This window comes from Balaenoptera acutorostrata, chromosome 1 (assembly GCF_949987535.1).
Source record: "Balaenoptera acutorostrata chromosome 1, mBalAcu1.1, whole genome shotgun sequence".
NCBI classification, from domain to species: domain Eukaryota; kingdom Metazoa; phylum Chordata; class Mammalia; order Artiodactyla; family Balaenopteridae; genus Balaenoptera; species Balaenoptera acutorostrata.
Genome location: NC_080064.1, coordinates 9,050,786 through 9,076,694, shown reverse-complemented (window position 1 = coordinate 9,076,694; position 25,909 = coordinate 9,050,786). Strand labels below are relative to the sequence as shown.

Below are 25,909 nucleotides of genomic sequence, written 5' to 3'. Positions count from 1 at the left end.
CCACAACAACTATGCATGATAGATATTGTTATTCTATTTAACGGATGAGAAAACGGGTTAAAATAGAGGAAATGACTTGCCCTAATTCACAGTTAATGGAGGCAGAGTAAGGATGCTAAAACCCAGTTTCTGAAACTCCACACCAGGAGGGTCACAGAGCCCAACGGCAGCCTCTTTCTATTACCCTGTGCTGCCCTCTCCCAAGCGTTCCCTCTGCCTGCTCAACTACAAGGAGGCGAGGGAGCGACATCGGGCAATGCCACACTCCTGATCACACCAAAGGCTCTTGGTCTCTTTGGCTCCAGAGCGGGTGATGGTCCACATCTCTACTCAGACACGGTGCCAGGGAGGCTGTTGCTAGCCCCACAGGATGCTGGCAGCGCCTGGGTTTAGAGCACTTCAGGTGATGTTTGTCGATGCCTTCTTGCGGTGGGGGGCACCCCTTCCTTCCTTCCTCACTGCTCTCCCTGCCCCACTCCACCCTCCTGAGTGCATCCTCTGCCCCGCAGCCAGAGTGAGCTTTCTAAGGAGTAAACAAAAACCATGTCTCGTTTCTGCTTTAAAAAAAAAAAATCCAGATAATATATTCCTGCTGTCAAAAAATCCAAGAGTGTGAAAAGATTTGTAATAAAAGTCTTCCTCCCGTGGCTGTATGCCATCTGCCTAGTCCCCCCCACAACCCTGCCCCCCAGTCCCCACAGGTAACTACTGCCTTAGTTTTTCTTGCGTTTCCTTCAGTTTCTTTATGCATATACAAGCAAAATGAGCTCTCCCACCCATTTTTTCAACATATTTTACACACATTTTTGCAACTTTCCTCTCTTTTAATATAGCTTGGTGGTTTTTCCCATATCAGCACTTAGAGAGCTTCCTTAGTCTTCGTTTATAGCCACAGGGTATTCTATTGTCTGAATGGACTGATCATAACTTATTTCATTGGTCACTGCGCTGATGGACGTTTAGGAGCTCCCAGTCCTTTGATATACTAGACAAGGCTTCAGTGAATAACTTGCCCAGTGGAAGTTTATCCGCAGGATAAATTCTCAGCAGCGGCACTGCTGAATCAAAAGGATCATGCCACTGTGATAGTTACTGCCAAGTTCCCCTCCACGATGGTTGAACCAGTTTAAACTCCCACCAGCGATGCATATGAGAGCCTGTTTGCATATGTAGCCTTGTCAACAGAGGGTGTTACCAAACGTTTAGATTTTTACCACTGAACAGGCATAAGATGGTCTTCTGCTTTAAAAACCCTTCACTGTATCCCCATCCCCCTTGCATAGAGTCCAGCTTCCTTGGACAGTGTAGGGGTGAGCACAGCCCTGTCCTTTCTCGAGGGCTCTTTCCCAGCCTGGGAGATGGATGTAGACACAGCTCAACCAGAGCATGGGACTCAGTGTTCCAGCAAAGAGCAGTGAGAAAGAGGAGGGAGGCTTCAGGGAGGAGGCAGCATCTAAGCTGAGCCTTCAGGGACAGGTCAGAGTCTGACAGGTGTCAGTGGGGGAAAAGAGAGGGGGACGTGTGGGTGTAGACCACAAGGGAGATGGAGAATGTCTGGGGAGGGTGAAGAGCCCAGGATGGCTGGAGGACCTAGAAGGAGATGAGCCTGGAGAGGAGTCGGGGCCAGGTCACGATGGACCTTGAATGTCATGTGAGAGAGAGTTGGGGATTTAACCTGTACGTGATAGGAGCACAATGAAGGCTTTTGAGAGGGTGTGTGAAGTGGGTGGGTGGAGGGACTGTTTAGTTAGGACTTTTGACTTAAAGTCAGAGAGAATCTTACTCAAAGTGGCTTAAGGAGAAGGGGAATTTATTGGCTTATTTATGAAAATAATCTAGGGATACATTAGCTTCAGGCATGGCTGAATCCAGGGGCTTAAGTGATGTCATCAGAAATCTGTCTTTCACCCTTGGCTCTGCTTTCCTCTGTGTTGCTTCGTTCCCAGGCAGTCTCCAGTCTTTCCCCCCACAGCCTAGAAATATAGGTCAAAAGAGAGTGTATCTTTCCCAAGAAGATGCTCATGGGACTAATTTGGGTCAGGTGTCAATTCCTCAACCAATCACTATGGCCAGGAGGATGGAATGCTGATTGGCTGGGTCTGGGTCACATGCCTACCCACCTGGTGGAGGAGGGGGGTAGGGATAATGTAAGGGGGTAATGGGAGGAGTGTGTATGGCGAGGGTGCCTCAGCTTCACCTGCATCACAAGGTCTGGATTGGGGGAGGATCCCCAAAGAAAAATCAAGGTGCAGTGACCAGAAGAGGGAAGGATGGGCTTATATCGGAGACAATTAAAGGTGGGGAAACCCAAGCAGAGGCTGTAAAGTTCAGGAAGAGGATGAGAGAACTAGAAGAGGCTCCCTTTGAGCTCCTCCCTTGGATGTGTGGTGCGGGGGCCTGAGCGCCTCCTTGTGGCCGGGAGGCGCACCCCACCCGCTGCTGCAACCGGGTCCCAAGGTGAAAACTGCAGAGCTAGTCTCAGGCAAATCCAGGCAGCCTTGGCGGGCAGGGCTGGGCAAAGACATCAGGCCCTATGCCAGCCCGAGACCTCCAGGCACGGTGGTGTGTGGACCCACGGCCTCCAGCTGCTGGGCTCCTATTTTAAGTCCATTTGGAGTGGCTGGGTTTTCACATGACTCCACTGAGCCTTGAATGCCAAAGGCAATGGTATTTAGCCTGCTGGAGAGGACATGAATGCCACTGTGAACTCCTCTGGAGGCCCCAGGAGGAAAAGGAGACTCGGTTCTATCTGGGCAACTTTCTCTGCGGTGACCGAGGCAGGACTGAGAACTGCGTGCAGAGGCCACTCTATGCCTCTCTCTCGGGTCACTGGGTGGGGTGTGTATGCGACTCTGAGCTTCTAGAACAGCCAGATGTTCTCTCCTGACCCAGTGTGTTGCCGCTTTCCCTGTCCGCTGCCCCCAGAAGCTCCAGCCTTGTCCCCTAAGATACAACGGAATCCCTCCTTTTATGCCTTAGCATCAGCCTGCGGTAGGCTGTCCTGCGGCTCAAGAAGGCCTGTGTCTGATAGGACCAACCCCCCAGAGGCAAGGGAACTGGTCCTCATCCTTTATTTTATTTATGTATTTATTTTAAGGCATTAACCTTCTGTTTATTTTTTTTTATACATCTTTATTGGAGTATAATTGCTTTACAATGTTGTGTTAGTTTCCGCTGTACAACAAAGTGAATCAGCTATATGTATACGTGGTCCTCATCCTTTCAATCCCAGGGCAGGGACCCCTCTGCCAGCCCCAGACACAGGGCTTTGTGCCCCTACCCCTCACTCTTCTCCCTCACAGCTCTCTGGTTTGTGGTTAAATATCTGAGGGGTTCTTTTATTAAAGATTTTCCCCATCTCGACTGTAAGGTCCATGTGGTCAGGTCTGGGTCTGTTTTTGCGTTTTCTTGGATGGCTGAGGCCTGGAACAGTGCCTGGCACATAGTAGGTGTTCAATAAATTGTTGTTGAGCAGACGACAGCTCCAGTGGGCCTCCTTCTGCTTATTGGATGTGAACATGACGAGAACAGGAGAGACTCACAGGAGAAGACAGCCACTGATGGTGGGCACTGGGGCAGCTTGATTTAAGGAGACTCAAATCCTGGCAGCATAGCAGTGGAAGGAGGCAGAGCCCTGGACATCACGTTGTCCCCTGCCCCACTTTCCAGGGCATTGAATCAGTGTGCAGTGGTTTGCTCTAGGTCACCCAGGCAGGGCTGGAACCCAGACTTGGACACTGGACTCTCCCCTCTAGGCCTGGTGCTCCTTCCTCTCCAAGTAGCACACAGGTGGGTGACTGTGAAGGAGGGAGGACCCTGGTTGCCCAGTTGGCCTGGGGCTGGCTGCTTCGGTGAGTCAAATCTGCTCGCAGGAGAGGCTGTATCAGAGAGCGAGCATATACTCAGGAGCCATCAGCCTTGGGTGGGAATTCCAACTCTATCTCTCACAAGCTGTGGGACCTCAGGCCAGTTACTTCACATCTCTGGGTTTCAGTTTTGTTAGCGGTGAAATGGGACAAAAACACTCCCTGCAAGAATTCCAAAGAATGCATGGATGGGGCCTGGGACACGGCCGGCACTTCAAAGCACCCGGCTCTCATTGATTTCCTGGCTTCCAAGTGAAGCAGAAAGAAGCAAGGGCTCAGGGAACCTTTGTAGGTGACAGGGGTCCCTGTCCATGGGCTCCCCTCATTGTCCTCTGCCCCTCCGTAGCCCTCCAAATGCCTGCACATCCTCACAGACCCCAAGCTAAATGCTGTGCCTGAGCTAATGAAGGGCATCTCATTAACGCTTGGCAAAGCTCATTAAGACCATGAGCTGTGGACTTCCCTGGTGGTGCAGTGGTTAAGAATCTGCCTGCCAATGCAGGGGACATGGGTTCGAGCCCTGGTCCGGGAAGATCCCACATGCCATGGAGCAACTAAGCCCGTGCGCCACAACTACTGAGCCCGCGAACCACAACTACTGAAGCCCGTGTGCCTAGAGCCTGTGCTCCGCAACAAGAGAAGCCACCACAATGAGAAGCCCGCACACCGCAACAAAGAGTAGCCCCTGTTCACCACAACTAGAGAAAGCCCACGTGCAGCAACGAAGGCCCAACCCAGCCATAAATAAATGAGTGAATGAATGAAGAGAGAGAGAGAGTGAGAGAGAGAGAGAGAGAGAAAGAAAGAAAGAAAGAAGAAGGACCAACGTCCAGAAGGACCCATGCTGCCAACACCTTGCTTTGGAATTCCAGCCTCCAGAACTGTGAGAGAATAAATTCCTGTTATAAGCCACCCAGTTTAGGGCACTCTGTTACGGCAGCCCAGGCAGACTAACACAAACCCTGAGAAGGGCATCTGACACAGTAAGTGCTATGTGTCAACCTGTACCATTAATCGCGTGTTTGGTGTCTGTCTGATGCTCCCTCAGCAAATACTGAGCACCTGCTGGGGGCCAGGCATGCACCGGGCAGGGACACGGTGTTGCGTGTCTGTCGTGCACGCCCAGCAACCCCCCGACCCCGGTCAATATTCACAGATGACCAGGTGAGCTGACCTGGAGACAACCCTCAGGGATGTCTTCCCCGCCCTAAGGGTTTAGTCCCAGCTCAGTCTGTGTCCAGCTTCCTAAAGCCCAGGGGTCAACGTCTGTCCCGAGGAAGAAGGTCACAGCACAATACCAGACACGCTGAAGGGGCTGATAAACGTCCCTGTGGGGAGCCAGATGGGCCCCCTCCCACGGTGCTCCCCCAGTGGTACCCAGCCTCCTCCTGAGCCTGCAGAGCACTCTGTGACCCTGCTCCCCAGAGGGTCTGGCACCTTCCACCCCACCTCCATCTCCTTCCAGGCCCGGCCCCACCCCTCGTGCCAGGTTCCGGCCGGGCGGCATGCGAACACTTAGTTATTTCAATTTTAAGAATACGATGGAGCCAGCGATGCTTAAAATGCTCGTGTTAATGGCAGCGGTCTGCAGTTTCATTTCACTTTAATAAGAACCATCTGCTGTGAGCAGGCGGCAGGCACGGCCAGCTCCCCCTCCCAGGGCCTGCCCCCTCCCCCAAATTCCACCCCCAGAGTCAGGTGGGGGAGGTAGGGGCTCAGATCTGTAAGGAAGGCTGTGCTGGGGCCCCATGGCTTCCGAAGAGCAGGAGCCCCTTGAGGCGGGGGCCGGGGGTGGGACATGCAGTACCCCAGGCCGGTTCCTCCGTGCTCCCTGGCCTGGGGAAGATCACAGGACCACCCAGCACTGGCCGCTGTAAAACTGATGGGGAGGAGGGGGCAGGGAGTGCGAGGCCCTGCCCTTGAACCCACTGTGCTCTTCCTGCAAAGTCCCTGAGGGAGGCAGCTCTGGCTGTGCCGCTACAGGTCAGTCACTTTGCCTCCGGATGCCTCAGTTTTCACATCTGTAGAATGGGGGAACTGTAACACCCACATCAGAAAGTTCTTGTGAGCATTGAGGCAGTGTGAGAGGGAAACCCCCTGCAAAAATCACCTGACCCTCATGGTGACCAGGCACAGGAGGAAGGCTGGTCTCTTCCACCGCCAGGCATAGGCCAGGGCGGCTGCCAGCTTGACCACCCAGCGGTGGCTGGCACTGTGATGAAGGCAGTGTGGGTCACACAGGTGAGTGATGTCTGGCCCAGGCCTGGGAACATAACTAGTTGTAGCCAAGCTGGGAACAAAGTGCCTCTGGGGTCAGAGAATGAGCATCTCGTCCCCCACCCACTGGACCAAAGGTGTGCAAGTCCGGACGTAGTGCCAGGGCTATAGGGAGGTCCCATTGGGCAGGGGGATCTTGTAGCCGCTCTGGAGGAGCAGGAGGCAGGCGCCCAGCCCCAGGGCCCCTGCCAGGAGCACGGCGCCCAGGGCTTTGAGGAAGGAAGTCCTGGTCCGGGTGAAGGAGCCGGGCGCCATGATGCCGAGCAGGGCTGTGCTGACCGTCAGCGTGTAGAGGATGGAGACCCCAGTGCTGAGTGCGACGATCTTGCCGAACTTGGCAAACGGGGCGATGATGCAGAAGAAGAGGGGCACCGTGGCGATGACCGTGGTGAGGGCGCTGGAGACGATGGCCACGCCCACATGCCGCACAGCCTCCAGCGTCCGCCACTGGCGCCGCGAGTGTGCATCCTGGGTGTGGGTGAGAGAGAGCTGGGGCCCCAGATGCAGGAGGGGGTGCCTCCCTGCCTGGGGCTTTGGAAAGGGGGCTTGGACCCTGGATAAACACGTAACGCTGTCCAAGGCCAGCCTTGCTCTCACGGGCTCCTCATTCCACCTCCGTAAACGGGGGTAGTAACAGCACCCGGTCCCTGGGGCTGGCGTGAAGCTGAAACGGTTCCCCCGCAGCAGCTCACAGCGCACAGCACACAGTAGGGGCGCGTTAAGTGTGGCTATGACAACCAGAACGCTGATGATCTGCACAGTAGGTCCTCAAACATGTGAGCCGTGACTGGAACTGATTTCCTTCTTTTGACCAAGAGCAGCTAAATGTATAACCGATTTAATTTACATATTTATGAATGTTTCACACCAACACAATTCCAAACTAAGAAAACCCAAAAACTTTAAGAGACCCAGAGCTAGTTTTGGCACTGGTACACGGGCATGTCCTCCCTAAGCCACGAGGTCCAGTGGGGACAGGGGTTGGTGGCCTCAAGGTCATGACTAGAAGGGCTCAGACTTGCTCCCCGGGCTACAGAATGAGACTTAGACTCAGGGAACCGAGAAGCAGGAAGGGCCCTTGGACATCGCCCGGTTCAACCCCTCATGCTCACTTAGGGAGACAGAGGCTGGGGGGAGTGGGCCCGCCCACCACCCACCGCCCACAGCGATGGTTGGGTGGAGCTGCCTTAGAACTTGAGTCCCCTGGGCGTGGAGAATGGCCCTGGAAACTGAGCCTCCTGGAACACATCCCGGCTGGGCGCTGGGCACCAGGGGCGTCCAGCTACCCTTGGGGGTCCTCACTGGCACCGAGGGGGGAGGAGATTTGTTGGGGAGCGGTGGGGCAGGCAGGGTGCTCACCTCGGCCTGGAGCGGGGGCAGGTTCTCTCCGGCCAGCAGATAGCCCTCGACCAGATGCACGCAGTAATCCACGGAGGAGCCGACGAGGATGGACAGGGAGATGGCTTCCACGGCGCCCATCTCCCAGCCGCTCCAGTACATGATGGTCACCACGAGGCAGACGATACCTGCGGGGGCGGGAGGCGGCGGGGAGGCAGCGTGGACCTGGTCCCACCCATACAGTCCTGGAGGGTTGCTGGACAAATTCTAAGGGCCCCTGGGGAAGGTGGTAAGGTCTACGGTGGAGCCCCCAGCTCTGGTGACAGGTGCGATGAGTAGGGACAGGGCCAGAGAGAGCTGGGGGGGGGGTGCTGAAAGAGGGGACAAGTGCAGCAACATGTCCCTGGGACGAGAGCTACCACCTGGTGACACCTGGCTCCCCTCGGGGAGCACACGGTCCTGTGAACGACTGTCACAGAGGCTCTTTTTGCTTGGGGTGGGGAGTCGGGAAACCTTCACTGAAAAGACGGGACAGTTAAGGGTGGAGAGAAACCTGCTGACCGGAAGCCAGCAGCGAGACCCCTGCCCTCTCCTGGCCCCCGGGCCACTTACCCAAGATGCTCAGAAGCACGGGCAGCAGGAGCAGCACGTGGGTGGTGAACACGGTCACCGCAGCCACGCAGATGAGCAAGGAGAGGGCCAGGCCATGCAGGGCGCTCTGCACCCCTGGGAGGGAGAGGAGAGGGCCCTCAGCTGGGCTGCACCGTGGGGCACCCGCAGTCCCCTCGCCCTCATGGGTCAGAGGTACTGGGGTTATGCAGATGGGCACCGTCACAGCTAGCTGTGTCACTCTGGGTGAGCCACTTGACTTCTCTGAGCCCCCATTTCTTCATCTGTAAAATGGGGTAATAATAGTACCTACTCCCTAGGCCTCGTTTGGAGTTTAAAGAGATAACATGGGTCAGGCCTCAGCCAGGGCTTGGCATCAAGAAAGGCTCCTAATGAGAGACCACTGCCATGAGGGTCATTACCATTACTTTTTAGGCGGCCAAATTCAGGATCAGAGAATGTAGCCAGACGCACCCAAGCAGGAGGGGACCCAAACTCTGGTCTCTGATCAGTGTTCCCGGCCACTGTGTCATCCCAGTTTCTCCAGGGCTCTCGGCCAGAATTGAGAAGACAAGTGTGGCTCAGACAGGCCAGGCCGTGCCCTTCCTGCTCCAGGTCACCTCCCCGTGTCCCTGATGCCACCGCCCACCCCACCGGGACCCTGGGGAGGGGGGCTGGGCTGCCACTTGCCTATGATCTCCATGAAAATCTGTTTCCAGTGCTCACAGGTCTGGAAGCCGCGGTGCAGGGCTGAGCCCTCGGGGAGCGTCTTCAGCTGCTGCTGCAGGAAGCTCTCCCAGCGCAGGTAGTCCGAGTAGGTCTGGAAGGAGGACTTGCCCTTGTACGTGGTCTGCGGGGACATGAGCCAGTGAGACGGGCGGGCAACTGTGGCCCATGCTGCTGCCCTGGCGATAGCTGGGCCGCTCTGTGACAGCTGCAGCTGGCCTCTGGCCACTTGCAAAGAGAGTGCGCTGTGTGAAAGGTGAGCCCAGCCGAGATCACTTCCCAGCAGCCTCTGGGTGCACGTGTGACTCTCACAGCGGCAGCAGGTCCCCACTCAAGCAAAGTCCCCGTCCCTTTCCAACAGAACCAGCTCCAACTTCCAGAGACCCCAGCTCCGCGTCCCACCCTCGGCCCACGCTGTCCCTCTGCCCTCTGCACAGCTTGCTCCCACCCCTCCTTCAAGCCTCAGGAGGTTTCCGTCTCCTCTAGGAAGCCTTCCTTGATGCCCCAAGACGGTCATCTTCTGGGCTCTGCAAGTCCTCGGTGCTCCCCCATCGCAGTTCTCATCACTGCCCGGCAACCTGCCCCTCCTCTCCTGGCTGGGCTGTGAGTCCGGGAGGGCAGGTGACCTGTCTGGTTCACGGTGACCAGCTCTGGAACTTTTATATATGTTACCTCGCTGGTCCAATTCTGCTCTCCCTGAGCACAAACCAGCTTACAGCGTGTCTGTGTGCACGTGTGTGTCTGCGTGCTGGTGGGGGTCAGCTGGGAAGTGACGTCCTGTTGTGTGGAGAAGCCTGAGCAGGGATTCTCTCCTCCAACTGTCTGCGGCTTCGGCCTTTTTTAAAAAGGAGGGAAATTCAGACGCCGGCTACAACATGGATGGATGTGAAGAACGTTGTGCTAAGTGAGACAAACCAATCACAAAAAGAAGAGTGCTGTGGGATTCCGCCTCTGTAGTCAAATCCATGGGGGCAGAAAGCAGAGTGGTGGCTGGAGGGGGTGCCTGGGGAGTCCGTGTTTAATGGGGACAGTTTCAGTGTTGCAAGATAAGAAGTTTTATAGATGGATGGTGGTGATAGTTGCACAACATTGTGACTATGCTTAATATTACTGAACTATACACTTAAAAATGGTTTAAATGGCCAATTTTATTATGTATATTTTACCACAATTTAAAAAAACTACGTGGGGCTTTGAAGTGGTGTCTGCATTAGCCTGGGGCTCACTGAGGGCTTGGAGCGGGTCTGGGTCCTCCTCGTGGTGGCCAGGGGTTTGGCTGCTCGTGCAGCGAGTGGCATAGGTGGTGGGACAGAAAGCAGGGCTGGGGCCAAAGAATAAGAATCGCCCTTGTCATATGAATTCTCGTTCCCCAACACCTTCACGTGACTGACCTACCCTAGCTTCTCGATGACTGCCAGAGGGCGGGCAGGGAGCCATAACCCTAATCTTTAGAGGAGGAACTGGAGGCTAGAGGGGACGAGTGTCTTGCTCAAGGACACAGAGCACAGCAGGATCAAAGCCAGGACTGGACCCTGGGGCTCAGCACGGAGGCAGCAGGGGCAGACCTGGCAAGTCTCACAGTGCCAAGTGCTAGGGCCAGGCCTGCAATGCCCAGGTTGGGGATGTGCATGTGTGCAAGTGTGCATATGTGTGTGCGCATGTGTGTGCATGGGTGTGTATGCGTGGGTGTCTCCTTGGCAGAGCCTAGGGGGTGAGAGAGGAAGCAGTGAAGTGTCGAATGGCTGGTCCCCTGTCTTCCGATCTCTCCTGGGGGGCCCAGCACGGAGGCTCTGTGGCCCCAAACCTGCCCCCTCACAGTGGCAGAGGAGAGTGTCCTGGACTGTCACCTGCCCCCGTAAAACGATGTGGACCTCGGGCTGCCGGGGAGGGAGGGTAGTGGGAGGTGGGTGGCGTCCCGTGTGGCAGAAGGGCTGAGCTTGGCAGTCAGACGGCCTGGTTTAGCACTTGACGCTGACGCCCACTAACCCCGTGACCTTGGGCAAGCAATTTCACCCCTCGTGGCCTCAGCCTCTCCTCTGAAGAACAACCACTCAGCTCTGCTCTGGGATGAGGTCCGGGGATCCGTGGTGACAATGCACTCTGTGAGGTCAGCACACTGCCCCGCACCCGGTGGCCCAGCCAGGGCTCACCGACTCGAAGGCCATGGAGATCCACTGCACTCGGCCATCCTTGACGCCCACGGCCCCGTGTGACAGCTGCCCTGGGAGCAGGTGGGGCTCAGGCAGCTCCTTGCACTCGGGGTGCAACATCTGCAGGAAGGAGGAGATGCTGTAGCCTGTGGGGAGAGGGGAGAGGTGGGTCGGGGCGGGGACCCGGGAAGGGAGCACCTCTTCCCGCATCCTGCCTGCGCACGCGCACTTACCCATCTGGGTGTGTATGCACAGGGGCATGCGCCCTTCCCCCAACCTCCTAGTGTAAAAGGTGTCTGGAACCACTGGCAATGCCATCGGGAAACCTACAACACCCATTAGCCGGCAGGGCAGAAATTGACATCTTGTGCCTTCTCAGGAAGAGCCCTGGCCTGACCCAGGTTATTATCTGGGGTGGCCCCCCGGCCTCGCTCTCAGTTTTGGAAAAGCTCCTCCTGCAGGTGCGCCCTGCACACCGCACACCTCCCCACGCCCGTGCGGCTCTGCGCCGGTTCACCTTTAGGCACAAGCCCGCTCTCATCTGGAAGATTCGCACGCTCCCCACCCTAGTGTGGACACACATAAGCTCGGACACATGTCTGCAGACGCCCTCACGCCAGGCACACGCGCCCTCGGGGCTGTCCACCCTCGGGTCCCCCCCACGCACCTGAGGGCAGGCACTGGGCCCCGCCCGGCTTCACCAGCTCCGAGTTCCCTGCAATGGCCTTGCAGAGGCGACACAGGTGCCCGATTTCTTTGAAGAGGTCAAAGCTGCTGTCGTAGATGACGCTGCCCTTTCCCAAGAAGACACAAGCCAGGGCGACTGCTCAGTGAGTCGGGAACTCATTCCTGGGCCCCAGCCCCGGGGAGGTACCTCCGGCAGCTCCTGCTACCGTCGTCGCCAGCACTTGGAGCCCTCTGCCTGGTCACCCGCGGTCCTGCCCGAGCCTGCTCTGCCCTGCCCCCGGCAGCACCTCTGCTCCCACTGTTGCCCACCCGCACGGGCCCCCTCAGCCTCCCCTCCTTGATCTTACAACACGCTCACCTGGGCTCCCTGCCTTCCCCTCTCCCTCGGCACAGCCGAGTACCAACTGCCCTCCAGCGTCGGCCTCCCTTCCTCCCTGACTCCCCACCCCTCCTCTGAACACCTGCGGACTCCCGGTCCAGACTGGACAGATCTCCTCTGACCCCACCTGGCTCCCGAATTACTTTCTGTCTGAAACCCTGTACACCCAGCCAGGCTGACTTCCCAAGGCAGGGGTCATGACCAAGGGTACCGATGTCCACGGTCCTTCCCACCGTGTCTCAGTACCCACCAAGTGCCAGGCACAGACCTCGTCACACCTCTGTGCCAGCTCCACTCCCCTCCAACGCCCAAGAGCCCAGCCCTGGCACAAACATGTACAAGGGGGGGAGACCACCCCGAGGGAGGGCACCATGGCTGAGGCACGCAGCGAGGGCGGTGGGCACAGGGAGGGCCCCGTGCAGGAGGAGGAGGGCAGGGAGGCTTTGCACACCTGTACTGCCCTCACCTCCGTTCCACCCCTAATGATGCGGGGCAGCTGGCTCAGGCCCCACTGTACCCAGATTCCTGGGCGATTCTAAGAGCTCAGCGCTGCTCAGTCCTCAAGAGAAACGGTGCCACGCAGCGGAGCCTGTGGGCCGGGTGAGCAGCCAAGGAGCCGAGGGGGAGTGTGAGGAGCCGGGCCGGCGGCCCCTGGGCTGGCGCTAGTTCGCAAGCCTGGTGTAGCCGGGCCCTCTGGCATCTGCCCAACGTGGGCACGCGTACCGGGTCGCCGATGACATGGTTGTCCACCTGCCGCGTGCGATTGATGCCAACGATGCCAAAGACCACGAAGACCATGGCCCCCGTGTCCACGAGCGGCCGCACTGCCGGCTTCCCGCAGCCCGTGTTCACGCAGGGGTTGAAGCCGAAGGTGGCAGAGGGGCGGGCCTTGGGCGCTGCGGAGGGAGTCACAGCTGGATGGGAAGGCGGGGCCCAGCCTCCCAAGGCCCCGCCGCAGCCTCCCCGCGTGTACCTTTCTCGCTGGGCGCGTAGAAGAAGCCTTTGGTCGGCCCATCGGGGCTGGAGCTGAGCAGGCAGCCAGGAGGGGCCGCGCACACACGCCCGTGGAAAGGGGGCTTGTGGGACTGCGCAAAGTACAGCTTCCTGTGGAGGCAAAGGAGGCGAGACCAGGACTGAGGCCAGGAAGGCCAGGAAGGCCAGGAGCAGTGGGGGGGAGAGTCACAGGCGGCCGTGTGCTGGGGCTGGAAGAGCGCAGGGCACGGACTCGGGCTCCCCCAGCACAGGGATTCAATCTTAGGTTCAGGGCTGGGGTTTGGACACCTGTTCTTAGTCCCGCCCCTGCCAAGGCCCACCCTGTGGTCCTGCTCAAGGCACTTCCCCTCCCTGCATGTGTCTCCTCGCCTGTGGCGGGAGGGGTGGAAGAGACCAGCAGCTTCCAAACAGTCCTTGAGGGGCCCCAGGGCTAGCCCTGGGGGTCGGTGCTCAGAAGCCCCCTGCCCCACTTTAACCTGAACACTGACAGAGCCTCAAGATTCTGTTTGAAGAAAGGATTCCATGGTTAGCTTATTCACCGCTGGACTTGATGTAGCTCAAGGCTCTTTCTAGAATGTTCTAAGCTCAGCCAGGCAGCCTGACCCCAGTGGCTACTGTATATGTGCAGCGTGAGCCCAACCCTGGAGGGGAGGCAGAGGGACACCCCCCCTCATCCCCCAAGCCGAGGTGTGCCAGGCCAGAAGGGCCCAGTGAGCCCATCTTGGTCATCCCCCTGCCCTAAGCATCAGCCTCGTGTGGCCTGCCTGAGGCCAGGCCCTGTCAGAGACCTGGTGTCACCAGTGCAGCCCCCGCGCTGCTGTTCTCTGGACTATAGCAGCAGCGGGCTCTTCCTTGCAGAGCACGTATTGTAATCTGTAGTGACGCTGTGCTTGACTTGTTAGCTGCTGTCTCCCGCTAGTGAGCCCGAGGGCAGGAGTCATATCTGTCTTGTTTCCCATCCCCAGCACTAGCCCCGTGGCCGCTCACAGTCAGGGCTCAATGTTAAATGAATGAATGGATGAGAGAAAGGCCCTCGGCTGACACAGCCTCAATGGTCAGAACGTGACGGGGGGAACCTGGGAAAAGATGGCCCCAGCTGGCTCAGAGAGCCCCGAGGCACAGAGGGCAGTTGATCATTAGGTGTTCATGGGCACTTACTTCATGCCAGGCACTAGGTAGGGCGTGCGTATACAGTAGGTAAAGACAACAGACGCGGGCTCTCTCCCATCACCTTACAGTCTGAGGGAGGGGGAATGTTAAATCATTTTTTTCTGAATTAACTGTAGGTATTGAGAGTGTGGATAGTGCCTTGGAGAGGAATGCAGAGTGTACTCATGCATTCATTCATTCACTCAGCAAGTGCTTCCTGAGCACCCGCTACATAGCACTAGGTGAGGGGATACAGCACAGAACAGTAAGCTAATCACGGCAGGATGCCTGCGTGCTCCTGAGCAAGGACAGGTAATCAACCAGTAGGTCAGTATGATTCCAGGTGGTGGTAGAAGCCAGAAAGAGAGCAGTGGGTGATGTATGGGGAGAGGCGGGTGTGGCTATTTTCGCCGGGGAGGGCGGTCTGGTCAGGGAAACCTTGTTGGGGGTGGGTAAGCATCTGGGTAAGGACCTGAATCTTGAGAACAAGTCAATCCCAGGAGGAGCTAGGGAAAAGCATCCTAGGCCCAGGGAATGCAAAAGCTCTGAGCTGGGAACTGCTTGGCGTGCTGAGGGGCCAGACGGCCGCTGCGCCTCCCGCGGAGCCATCCAGAGGGAAGGCAGCAGATCGGGGAGCGAACTGCGGGCCTGGCGTCTTGGTGTCCCCCACTCCCCAGTCCCGGGCGAGAAACATCTGAACAGATGGGTAGAAATGGACAGGGCTTTCTTCAAGGTGTCGCGAGTGGGGCAAACAAGCGGGCCGGGCCGGCGGGAACCGACTTATCTGCAAAGCTCTGTTACCGGCTGTGCTGCTGCTCCTTGGTGGCCACGTAGAAGCTGAAGTCAAACTTCCAGCCCCGCTTGGTGTCGCAGGCCAAGGTCGTCACCATCCACTTGCCGGAGGGGCTCGCCGCCTGGAGCAGCCCTACTGTAGACATACAAGCGGTCAGCTTCTTGGTGAAGTTACCAAAAGGCGCTCTATACACCTAAGCAGTGGATTGACAGAGACAAGACAGGTGACTCTGGGAGGCTGCCTTGGCCTGGGCCCAGCCTCAGGCTCGGTCCCCTCCCTCCTTGGAATGCTCCCCGCCCCCCGCCCCCATTCCAGCCCCCAGAGTCAGGGGGTAGAGCCCTGGGCAGAGGCGCAGGAGGCCTGGGTTCAAGTTTAAGGATGGAGCAAATCCTTCCCTACCTCTCTGAGCCTCAGTCCTTCCTTCAACTGAGGATTTACTCCAAGCCAGGCCCTGAGCTGGGCTCTGAGGACACGGCTGCGAGCCAGACGGGCTTGGTCCCTGCCCTCCTTCCTGGAGCTGCCAATTACGATGGCCTCAGATTCTTTTAAGGGCATTGAATTAAATATTAGGACGATAAGGCACAGGACGAATGGGGCAGTGGAAGAGGAGGCCAAACTGATAAGGATGGCCAGGATAGGGTCCTAGGAGGAGGTGACATTTAGGCTGAGATCTGAACGGGGAGCCAGCCACGCATGAAGCTGGAAGGAAAGCCCTCCAGGCAGTGAGAACCGCAGTGCAAAGGTCAGAGCCAGGGAACGCCTCACACACCCCATCTTTCGAATGGAAATATAAACCCTGAACAAATGAGTTGACATGTGTAACTGTCACCCTGGAGGTGTAACATGTTAAAGAAACACAAATGATTCCTGAGAGGGAAAAATCAGAGGTCTGGGTTGGCCCTGGGAGCCCCTTTTCTGGGGCGCTAGAACAGACGGCTGAGAACAACAATCTAACTAACAGCTCCCATTTTACTGGGCACCTACTACGTTCCAGATGTTACAGAACGCACAGGCCTTGCCTCATGTACCTCCAACATCCCTGGCTGGTGACTTTCATGTCCCCGTATCACAGATGAGGAAACTGAGGCTCAGAGAGATTACATAATCTTCCCAAAGACATACAGGTTATAAATGGCAGAGCCAGGACTCGAACCCAGGCCTGGCTGACTCGGCAGCCCGTGCTCTCACCACTCTGCAGGTCCCTGCCGCAGGCCTGGCTGACGGTGGGAGAGGGTCCTCACCTGCCTGGAACAGCTCCATCCTCGCAGGCCCTGCCCCCACCCCCATGTGGCCAGTGCCCACCAGTGTGGCATTGAGGGCCCCCTCCCCTGGTAGTGGCAGCTCCCTTAACGACAGCCAGGCTCACCTGGAAGGAGGGCACCTCCCCGTCCCCAGAGGACACGGTCTGCCAAGGGCCAGGCAGGCTGGCGTTGAGGGAGAACCTGTAGACAGCCGGGTGGCCTTTGCTCTTCACCTTGGAGACGTACACGGTACCTGGGGAGTCTAGGGACAAACGAGGGGTGGAGGAGGAGGGGCAATCACCTCGACTGGCTTCCCCTAACCCTGCAACAGCCCAGCCTCTGCTCTGTTGACTGAGGAGCTGAGCCTGACCTTGGGGTCCTCTCTGAATGGTGGCTCTGTTCCTCTCTACTGGACCGAGCCCATGGCAATGATGGGGGACTGGTTGTTGGTGATGGACACTGGATGGGGTGGTGGTATAGATGGAGGGGGAGGTGGTGGTGGACACTGGACGGGGTGGAGGTATAGATGGGGGGGAGGTGGTGGCGGACACTGGATGGGGTGGAGGTATAGATGGGGGGGAGGTGGTGGCGGACACTGGATGGGGTGGAGGTATAGATGGAGGGGGAGGTGGTGGTGGACACTGGATGGGGTGGTGGTATAGATGGAGGGGGAGGTGGTGGTGGACACTGGACGGGGTGGAGGTATAGATGGGGGGGAGGTGGTGGTGGACACTGGACGGGGTGGAGGTATAGATGGAGGGGGAGGCAGTGGTGGACACTGGATGGGGTGGAGGTATAGATGGAGGGGGAGGCGGTGGTGGACACTGGATGGGGTGAAGGTATAGATGGAGGGGGAGGCGGTGGTGGACACCGGATGGGGTGGAGGTATAGATGGAGGGGGGGGCGGTGGTGGACACTGGATGGGGTGGAGGTATAGATGGAGGGGGAGGTGGTGGCGGACACTGGATGAGGTGGAGGTATAGATGGATGGGGAGGTGGTGATGGACATTGGATGGGGTGGAGGTATAGATGGAGGGGGAGGCGGTGGCGGACACTGGACGGGGTGGAGGTATAGATGGATGGGGAGGCGGTGGCGGACACTGGATGGGGTGGAGGTATAGATGGAGGGGGAGGCGGTGGCGGACACCGGATGGGGTGGCAGCACGGGTAGAGGGAATGACAGTGATGGTGGGAGCCATGGTGTGGTGTGCCAGTAGGGACTAGGGTAGTGGAAGTGACACCAACAACGATGCCCCAGGCAGGGCGTGAACGGTGGAGGTGTGCTGCTGATGAGGATGGTGGGCACAGAGGGGTGACGATGGCCGTGTGGTGACAAGGACACACAGAACTGCCCCATGTGGGGGGTTAATTCCCACATGCATCCCGGCATCCCACATCTGATGGAGACCCCAGCAGGGATAAGCCAGCCTCCAGTGTTCAGGACGCCCCAGCCCTCCCCCAGACACTCAGGATGGATCTGGCACACAAGGCAGGTTCACCGTGCACCACAAGCCAGGCTGGGGTGGTAGCAGGAAGGGATCACCCTGTTCTGGCTGAAGAGAGCTGGTGGGACGACGGGCAAGGGCCTCAGGTTCACCCCCGCACCTACCCTTCCACGGTGACCCAAGAACACAGGCTTTTGTTCCCGAAGGAGAATCAAAGCATGGATTTAATGTGCTCTCCCCACAGGGCCCCTGCACCCTTGTACCAGGACCTCCCACTGCCCCACCCAGCCAGTGCACACTCCCCACTGACCCTGCAGGGCGGCCTCAGGCCGGCCGGCCCAGGACACTCCTGAGCCCCGCTTCTTCTTCTCCAGGGATGTCCGGATGTTGTTCTGCAGGCTGTGGGGCTTCTCCTGGAACAGACCTACCCCCCCCCACCCCGCACCGTGTCAGGCAGCAGGGCCTCCCTGGCTGGGCCCGGCCAAGGCTGGGACAGAGATGACCTGAGGGACATGGGCCCCAGGGCCCTCAGCTTGGGAAGGGGGTGGTATCAGGGGTCTGAAAGAAACTAGATGGAACTGAAGAAAGACCAAATGCTGACTTTACAAGAATCTTAAGGCAAAGGAAAGGAAGCTGCCAGCCCCATCCAGAGAAAGACACTCGGCAGCTTACCCTACTCATCCTCACCACGCCTCACTTCCCTCCTCTGTCAACTGGGACGACACCCAGAGGGTACCTCCAGAGGATGGCTGAGGGACAACAGGGGGTGCTGCATCTCATGCGCTTAGCAATGTGTCTGGCTCGTGATGAACGTTTGATAAATAGGAATAATTAGAAACGGCATGTTATCAACTAGCAGAGACAGGGGAGACCTCCTGTTCTGCCCCAAGCATTGCAGATGAGTTGTTTGTTTGTTTTTGTTTTTTAATGAGAGAAATTTTACACCTTCAAAAAACTAATACGATAATGCTAGGAGGTCGTTATCATTAATCCCATTTGACCTAGAAGCAAGCAGAGGTTCAGGGAGGTTACATGACCTTCAGGGGAAGTGAGAGGCAGAGCCCCATCAAGATCAGTCTTGTCTGCCCCTAAAGCTGAAAATCTTTTTGCTACAGCCTGAAGGGCCCCTTTAAGAGGCAGTTCAGAGGCTAAGAGATACAAGGGGCTGGGGCTGGACTCTGGCTGGGGTCCTGGCCCTTCTCCAGATGTTTGCAGGAACTTCGGGGTCATCCCAGGGTTTGCCCATCTGTGAAGTGGGAGCAGACAGGCCCTGAGGGATGGTGGGAGGCCTTGCAGCAGCAGTGACATTGGAGCGAAATTCGATGCCCAGGCAGGTGGGAGAGGAGCAGGGACGAGGCCAGTTTAGGAGGGGCTCCTTGGGCACCTCTCTGAGCTGCAGCCGATTATCATGCATTTGGCTAACGCCATTTACCAAGGGGAAGGCCAGGTTAATCTGAACACCACCGTAATTACATGAAGGCAATTACAGCAGTCAGCGGGTCGTCCCCCAGGAGCCGGAAGCACTCACCCAAGCCTCTTCTCATTCGGTTTCTAACCACCCGGCAAAGCTGTATGACCTTGGGTCGTCTTCCCCCGCCCCAACTCCAACCTCAGGCTCCCCTCTGTAAGACGAGGGCCTGGATCAGACTAACTCTAAGGCCAGCAGACGTCTTTATCTCACCTCTTAGCTCATCCCCGGCACGCGCTCCATCACCAAGTCCTGTGGGTTTCACCTCCTAAAAACCTCTTGTCTTCACTGTCACCATCGGCCACACCGGCTCCGGCCCCCACTGTCTCTTGTCTAGATGACTGCACGAGACTCCCACCTGGGCTCCCAGCCACGCTCCACGCTGGCCCTCCGACCACACAGCAGCTTCTCTGCTTAAAGCCCTCCACTAGCTTCCAGTGCCGATTACAATACAATCCAGACTCCTCACTGTACCCCAGCAGGCCCTGGCCCAGCCCATCTGGCTACCCTTAGCTCCTGCAACTACCTCCATCAGACTTGGCCCTGGTCTTTCCCACTGTGGTGCTCCCCTCTGCCTAGACCGCTTCCTTCCTCTCCTCTCCCAGCTTGGCCAACTCCTTCCCTCCCTCCCCCCCCCCAACCCAGGCAGGCTAAGTCTTGCCTTAGACATTCCCTCCTCCAGGAAGAAGCCTTCCACGATGCTGAGCTCCCCAGTCGCCCTCCTTTTAGTCCACCACAGCTCAGATCTACTATTATATGGCCTGCCCCAGCAGTGGAATGGACTCCCTGAGCTCGAGAAGCCTGTCCTGCCCACTGCGGCCTCCCCAGCACCAGCTGGCACCCAGTAAGTATTCGTTTAATGAAACGTGAAAACACTGAGGCTTAGAGGTGGAGTGATTTGCCTGAGGTCATACTGTGATGGGGAGCCTGGATCTCACATCTCTCGTCTTGGAGACGTGGACTCCAAAAGGGGCAGGGGCCCACAGGGGACACCCTGGCAGGAAACCCTCACCTGAACAGGTGATGCAGGAGATGCCCTCGGCGCTCAAGTTGTACTTGAGGTCCAGCAGCACCTGGATGTTGGTGTCCGGCCGGAAGAGCAGCGGGGCCCGGCTGGCGGGGCGGAGCCGGCTGGCGAACACCAGGGACAGGATGAGGATGGAGACAAAGAGGCCTGCGAGGAAAGGATGCTGTGCTAGGCAGGGCTGGGGCCGGGGGTGGGGGCATGCACAGCCGGGGCTTCCAGAGCCCGGGGAAAGAGCTGCTCCCTCTATGGGGACGGGAGGGGGAAAGGGGGGCAGGTATCCCAAGGGAGCAGGCAAAGGCCCAGCGTGCCAGCCTGTGAGAGAGGCTGCTAGGGGTCCGTCCCTTGGAGGTAGGGGTCGGTTGTCACATGTGTCACTGGTGGTCAGACTATAAGCTATAAGCTCACATTCCTGGAAAAGAACCAGTCCCCATCTTAGAGCCCTTAAGAGTTTATAAAGAGCCAGCATATCCACTTGATCTTACACAGACCTAAATACAGTCAATGATGATAATAATGATAATAATAATAATAGTAGCACTTAACTTTCATTGAGCACTTACTACATGCCTCGCACTGGGCTAAGTTCTTTACATACACTGTGGCTTTCCTCACAACTGCCTTAGTAGATAGATACTATTCTTACCCTCACTTATAGGACAGGAAACAGAGGCTCAGACTAACTGGCACAGTCAAGGTGACGCTGCTAGAACACGGCAGAATTAGGATTCCAGCTTAGCCAAGCTGGTCTAAATCCAGAGCCCAAGCACTGGGCGCTCTGCTCTGCTGCCCAGCATCATGACTGGCACGTAGTAGGTGCTCAATAAGCAACAGCTATCGCGGAACCAGCTTTAGTCTACGCAGGAAGGGGGTAAAGCTCCGAGAGAGCGAGGGGCACCAGCCCAGGTTTCTGACCCCTAGCTCATTTGGGGAACTGGGGCGGGCTTCCAATGCCTGCACGTTCTTTGCATGGGGTGGGGTCTTGTCCCCCACGCCTTAGGCACTGGGAGAAGCTGCAAAGTGGGGGGAAGGAGAGTGGAGAGCCCACTTACCCACAATCACCCAACGGCTCTTGACGGCCGACCACAGGACCCAGTGGTGCAGCAGCTCCTGCAGCTGGGCGATGAGCTGCCCCCGGCTGCCCCCGTCGGGGGCTGGCTGCAGGCCCTTGGGGGGCACAGACACCAGGGACGCGTCTCCCAGCTCTAGCGACACTGCCGGGGCAGAGCAGCGGCCTGTCAGAGGGCTGGCCCAGAAGCGGGCCAGAGCCCACCCTGGTCCCTGCCCTCTCCAGGGAAGCCCAAACGCTCGATGGGGATCTCGTCCTGCCCCCCGCTCAGGACCGGCCTGTCCTCACACCAGCTCGCCAAGGGCTACTTCCCCTGGCCGAGGCAGCCCCTGGGTCCTGGCAGGCTCAGCGGGACAGGCCCGCACCAGCTCTCACCTGGCTCCTCCTCCACATTGAGCAAGGGGATGTCATCATCCAGGTAGGGCATGGGGCCCTGAGCAGGGCTGCCCCCAGCCCGCTCGGCAGCAGCAAACACGTCCCCGGGGAGGTGCAGGGAGCTCTTGCAGCCGCACTTCTGGTGGCAGCTGCGGAGACAGTGGGAGGAGGGGGTGAGTCCTGGGTGTCCAGGGAAGGGGGGGAAGGTCCCGGCTACATGTGAACCCAGGTATCACACCGCTGCCGACAGCTCACACAGGACTCGCATCACAGGTCTCCAGGAGCCTGCACCCGAGTTCTCTCCAGAGCCATGTCCCCTGGGGCCCTTGGGTGCCACTCTTCCTCTGGGGACACAAATGGTGACAGCAGCCATCACCCAGGGAGAGGGGATGATGGCTCGCAGCTGCCCAAGCATCAAGGTGACCAACGCAGGGGAATCATGGCTCCCGCATCGTGCGCCCAGGGCCCTGGCACCAGGACGGGGAAGCGGGGCTGGGCTGAGGACGTGGCTGAGGCCTCGGCTGGAGTGAATGTGAGGGAGACAAGGCTCACCCTAGGGACTGGGGATGAGAACAATGCACACGGTGAATGTGCCAGGAATACTACGTGCCAGGCAGTGAGCGAGATTCTCTCATCAATCCTCACGGGGTTACATGTACCCATTTTATAGAACAGGATGCTGAGATGCAGAGAGGTTAGGTAACATATCTAAGGGTCCGCAGCCGCCAGGCAAAGAGGTTGAGGCTGGAGCCCAGGACTGGGAAGACTGCTGTGTCCACTGCCCCAGACTCGGGGGCGGGACAGGGCGGGCTTAGTTGGTGTCTCTGTAGAGATTAGAAACAAGGAGCCCTTTACCCAAGACACTTTGCTTCTGTGTCACAAAACTGTCATAGAAATAGTCAAATCTGAACGTCTATAGTGCAGACCGCTGTGCCTCAGCCAGAGTGCCCTTGTTCAGTGCCCAACCTGTACCACCATACATGGCGGCCCTGAAGCAGGGGGTATGTGTGGGAGAGCTGAGGAGTGCGTCCCGGGCCTGAGTCTGAGCCCCTCGCTGCCCCTCCTGGGCTCACCATGGTCAGGGGGACACTGTCATGGACCCCTGACAGTCCTGCCCTCGCATGCCCTGCCCCAAGCCCAGACCCTCCATCATTCCTCAGGACTCCCAACCCAGGCAGCCACCCAGGCTGGATTCCATTTGGTCACTGTCTCCGCCGCCCCCCCCCCCCGCCACTGACCACCTGGCCCATGAGACCCCAACCCCTAGACCTTCAGCAGCGGCTCTGGGCCAATCCATTCAGCTCTGCACACCACTCACTGCACCTAAATATTGTTCCTCCCCCAAGATGAGAACCTTGAGGACATTTAACGTGGCGGCTAAGAGCATGGGATCCGGAGTCGGATTATGTGGTCTAAATCTCAGCCCCACTGCCTATTAAGTGGGTAACCTTGAGAAAGTTGCCCAACTGCTCCAAGCCTCTGTTTCCTTGTCTATAAAATGGGTGAAATAAGAGGACCCAGCTGCCAGGGTCGTTGGGGAGGGTGGCAGTAAGATCTCGTACAAAAGCTCATTGCCCACTTCCTGGCACATAGTAGGTGATCAGATGTAACTACTGGACAGGATTCTCTTCTTCCTCTGCTCCCCCAGTAGTGCCCAGCATAGGACTGGGCATACAGAAGGTGCTCAGTGGTGAATCACGAGGCTCTTGGGAGATAGGAGGGTGTGCTGAATGGCCCCCAAAGGGCCTGCTATGGATATGCTGTGAGAGGAGGACACGACCCGCTGCCTGGCTCACCTGGTCTGGCAGGCGCTCTCCAGCGGTGCCACATAAAGGCTCCAGATGCCCAGCGCAGCAGGCATGGTGAAGAGCACAGCCAGCCAGCAGCAGGACACGATGAGAGACATGAACAGGCCGAAGTCGTGGACGGCCGGGATCTGGCAATGGGGAAGTAGAGGGGGGGATGTGGGACTATCAGGCCTGGAGCCCAGGGAGCCTGGGGGCTCTGCAGCGAGGCACTCAGGACCCCCGACCACCCTCAGACGGAGGCAGGATGAGGAGGCCGGGGCTGCTGGGACAGAGGCACTGGCCTAGGAGGACGTCAGAGGGCCGGGCTGGTGCCAGGGGCGGGGCAGGGGAGGAAGAGTCCCACCGCTGGTCCACGCTGCAGCCCTCTGCCCGGAACAGCGCTCAGCACAGAGCTAGCGCTCCATAACTGTCATTACGTGAAGGACAGAGGAAGACACGCCCTGTAGGAGCAGGCCACGTGTCAGCGAGGGCGAAGGGAGGGAAAGCTGCTGTGATGGGAATAGGGAGGCTGGGTGTGCTTCCTGCACAGGGTGTGGCAGCCAGAAGGAAACCGTAGCCAACAAGCAGACAGGCCTTCACTGTTTGTGAAACACTTTCACAGTCATCTCATGTCAGTCCCTGATGATCCACACATGAGGAAAGCGAGGCTCAGAGAGGTTAAACAACCTGTCGAAGGTCACACAGCCAGAAAATGGCAGAGGTGGGATGTGAACCCAGCTCTGCCTGTTTTCTGGATGTGGTTCTCGAGGAAGGCCTGGAGAATCCCAAAGCACCTAGTGGTTTCTAGACGGGATCCTCAGCCCAGGTCATAAAACCTCTCAGATTCAGGCAGGCTCACTGTCCTATAGGCTCTGTTGACACCAAGGACCTAGTCTAAGATCCTTCTCCTGAGCCCAACTCAGACGTGAAGGAGCGTGGGGTCAGCGAGAGAAAAGTGAGTGTGAGGAATGACCACGTGGTGTGAAGCCAGTGGGTGGAGAGGGCCCTGGACCCCGGTCAGGAGACCGGGCAGGCTCACCACTTACCAGCTGGAGGACCTTTGGAAACTGCCAAACGCCCTTCAGAGCGTTTGGACAGAGGCTGGATTATCATTAACGAGCATCAATAAGAAACACTATTTGTATTATTTTAATTCTCCCATTTGTTAAGTTCTGGTAATGATGATTAGTAGCAAAAATGGACTCTAAGCGGGAGAGGGGTAAATTGGGAGATGGGGATTGACATATATACACTACTATATATAAAATAGATAACTAATAAGGACCTACTGTATAGCACAGGGAAATCTACGGAATACTCTGTAATGGCCTATATGGGAAAAGAATCTAAAAGAGAGTGGATATATGTAAATGTATAACTGATTACTTTGCTGTACACCAGCAACTAACACAACACTGTAAATCAACTATACTCCATTAAAAATTTTTTTAAAAATGAGAAAAAAATGGACTCTAGGGACGTGGCAGGAACCTTGAGGCAGAAGCTGCGTGGCCCCAAGAGAAGGGGCGGGTAGGAAGAGCAGAGACCAGGGGCCAGGTGTGCACGGGAGGGACGGGGAGGTCAGGTCGGGGGGGAGGGCGGGCTCCCACCTGGGAGAAGACGTTAGCTGCGTAGGCGGCAGCCGTGGTCAGGGACGTGAAGAAGGTGGCCTTGCCCGCCGTCTGGATGGTATGGACCATCCGCAGCTGCGGGTCTTCCAAGTGGGTGGCCTGGCGGTAGGTGTTGATGAACACAAAGACGTCGTCCACGCCTACGGGAGGGAGTCCCGGGCCAGCAGGGCTCAGGATCACTCTGCTGTGTCCATGGTCAGACCCAACCTGGGCCAGGAACCCAAGCCCCACCCTCCATGCTCCTTGCTCCCCACCACCGCCGCCACCAGAACCAGGCCCTTTCCTCCAAATCTCAGCCCCCTTCCCACCTTTCCCACCATTCTTAACCTCCACCCAGAATAGCTACCCATTCCTTCCACCCCTTGGGGGCTCCACCCATCATATGCCAAGGATCACTCACCACTCATATTCTACCCACCCACCACCCCAATTCCAAGGCTCCGAGGTCTGAAAGGGGACTTTTTGGAGCCCCCATGGAAGCCAGGCTTTGGCTCCTGGAAGAAGGCCCTTCTGGGGACAGAGTTCCCAAGTTCCCAAGGCCCATTACCATGGCAACAGAGGCAACTCACCAATGCCCACTATCACAAAGGCAGCCACCCCATTGAGGATGCCCAAGTACTGGATACCAAAGACCACATGGTACAGGAAGAGTGCCACCAGGCAGCTGAGGCCGATGCTGGCAATTCCGAAGAAGGACAGGAACACTGGGCAGGGCAAGAGGCACAGGGGACGGATAGAGTGGGGGGACCCAGAGGAACACACCTCTTCGGTGTCCCTGGCCCGTGCTGGGTCCTGCCTCACATGCCCCCACCCCCAGGGAGTACCTCCACCACCCCATCTGAGCCCAGCACAGTTTTCTGCACCCAGAGAAGGGGCTGGGCAGGAGGGCTGAGTGGCAAATG

The 25,909-nt window shown here is 57.7% G+C and overlaps 1 protein-coding gene across 3 annotated transcripts in view; it reads right to left on the bottom strand.

Annotated features, from left to right (window-relative positions):
- Positions 1-5,519: 5,519 nt before the first annotated feature.
- DISP3 (dispatched RND transporter family member 3) overlaps positions 5,520-25,909 on the bottom strand; it is a 53,239-nt gene continuing 32,849 nt past the window's right edge. For 2 of the 3 annotated variants that reach the window (XM_057540432.1, XM_007169989.3), the window contains 17 exons: positions 25,577-25,711; positions 24,987-25,147; positions 23,386-23,525; positions 21,590-21,738; positions 21,198-21,359; positions 20,134-20,295; positions 17,964-18,077; positions 16,334-16,470; positions 14,976-15,160; positions 13,006-13,136; positions 12,756-12,928; positions 11,634-11,760; positions 10,967-11,112; positions 8,781-8,940; positions 8,094-8,207; positions 7,503-7,669; positions 5,520-6,611 (listed from right to left, as the gene is read on the bottom strand). In XM_057540432.1, the coding sequence (XP_057396415.1) occupies positions 6,249-6,611; positions 7,503-7,669; positions 8,094-8,207; positions 8,781-8,940; positions 10,967-11,112; positions 11,634-11,760; positions 12,756-12,928; positions 13,006-13,136; positions 14,976-15,160; positions 16,334-16,470; positions 17,964-18,077; positions 20,134-20,295; positions 21,198-21,359; positions 21,590-21,738; positions 23,386-23,525; positions 24,987-25,147; positions 25,577-25,711 (2,726 nt within the window). In that variant the 3' untranslated portion in view covers positions 5,520-6,248. The remainder of the gene's footprint in view (positions 6,612-7,502; positions 7,670-8,093; positions 8,208-8,780; positions 8,941-10,966; positions 11,113-11,633; positions 11,761-12,755; positions 12,929-13,005; positions 13,137-14,975; positions 15,161-16,333; positions 16,471-17,963; positions 18,078-20,133; positions 20,296-21,197; positions 21,360-21,589; positions 21,739-23,385; positions 23,526-24,986; positions 25,148-25,576; positions 25,712-25,909) is intronic. The other variant, XM_057540472.1, reaches the window with a different exon arrangement.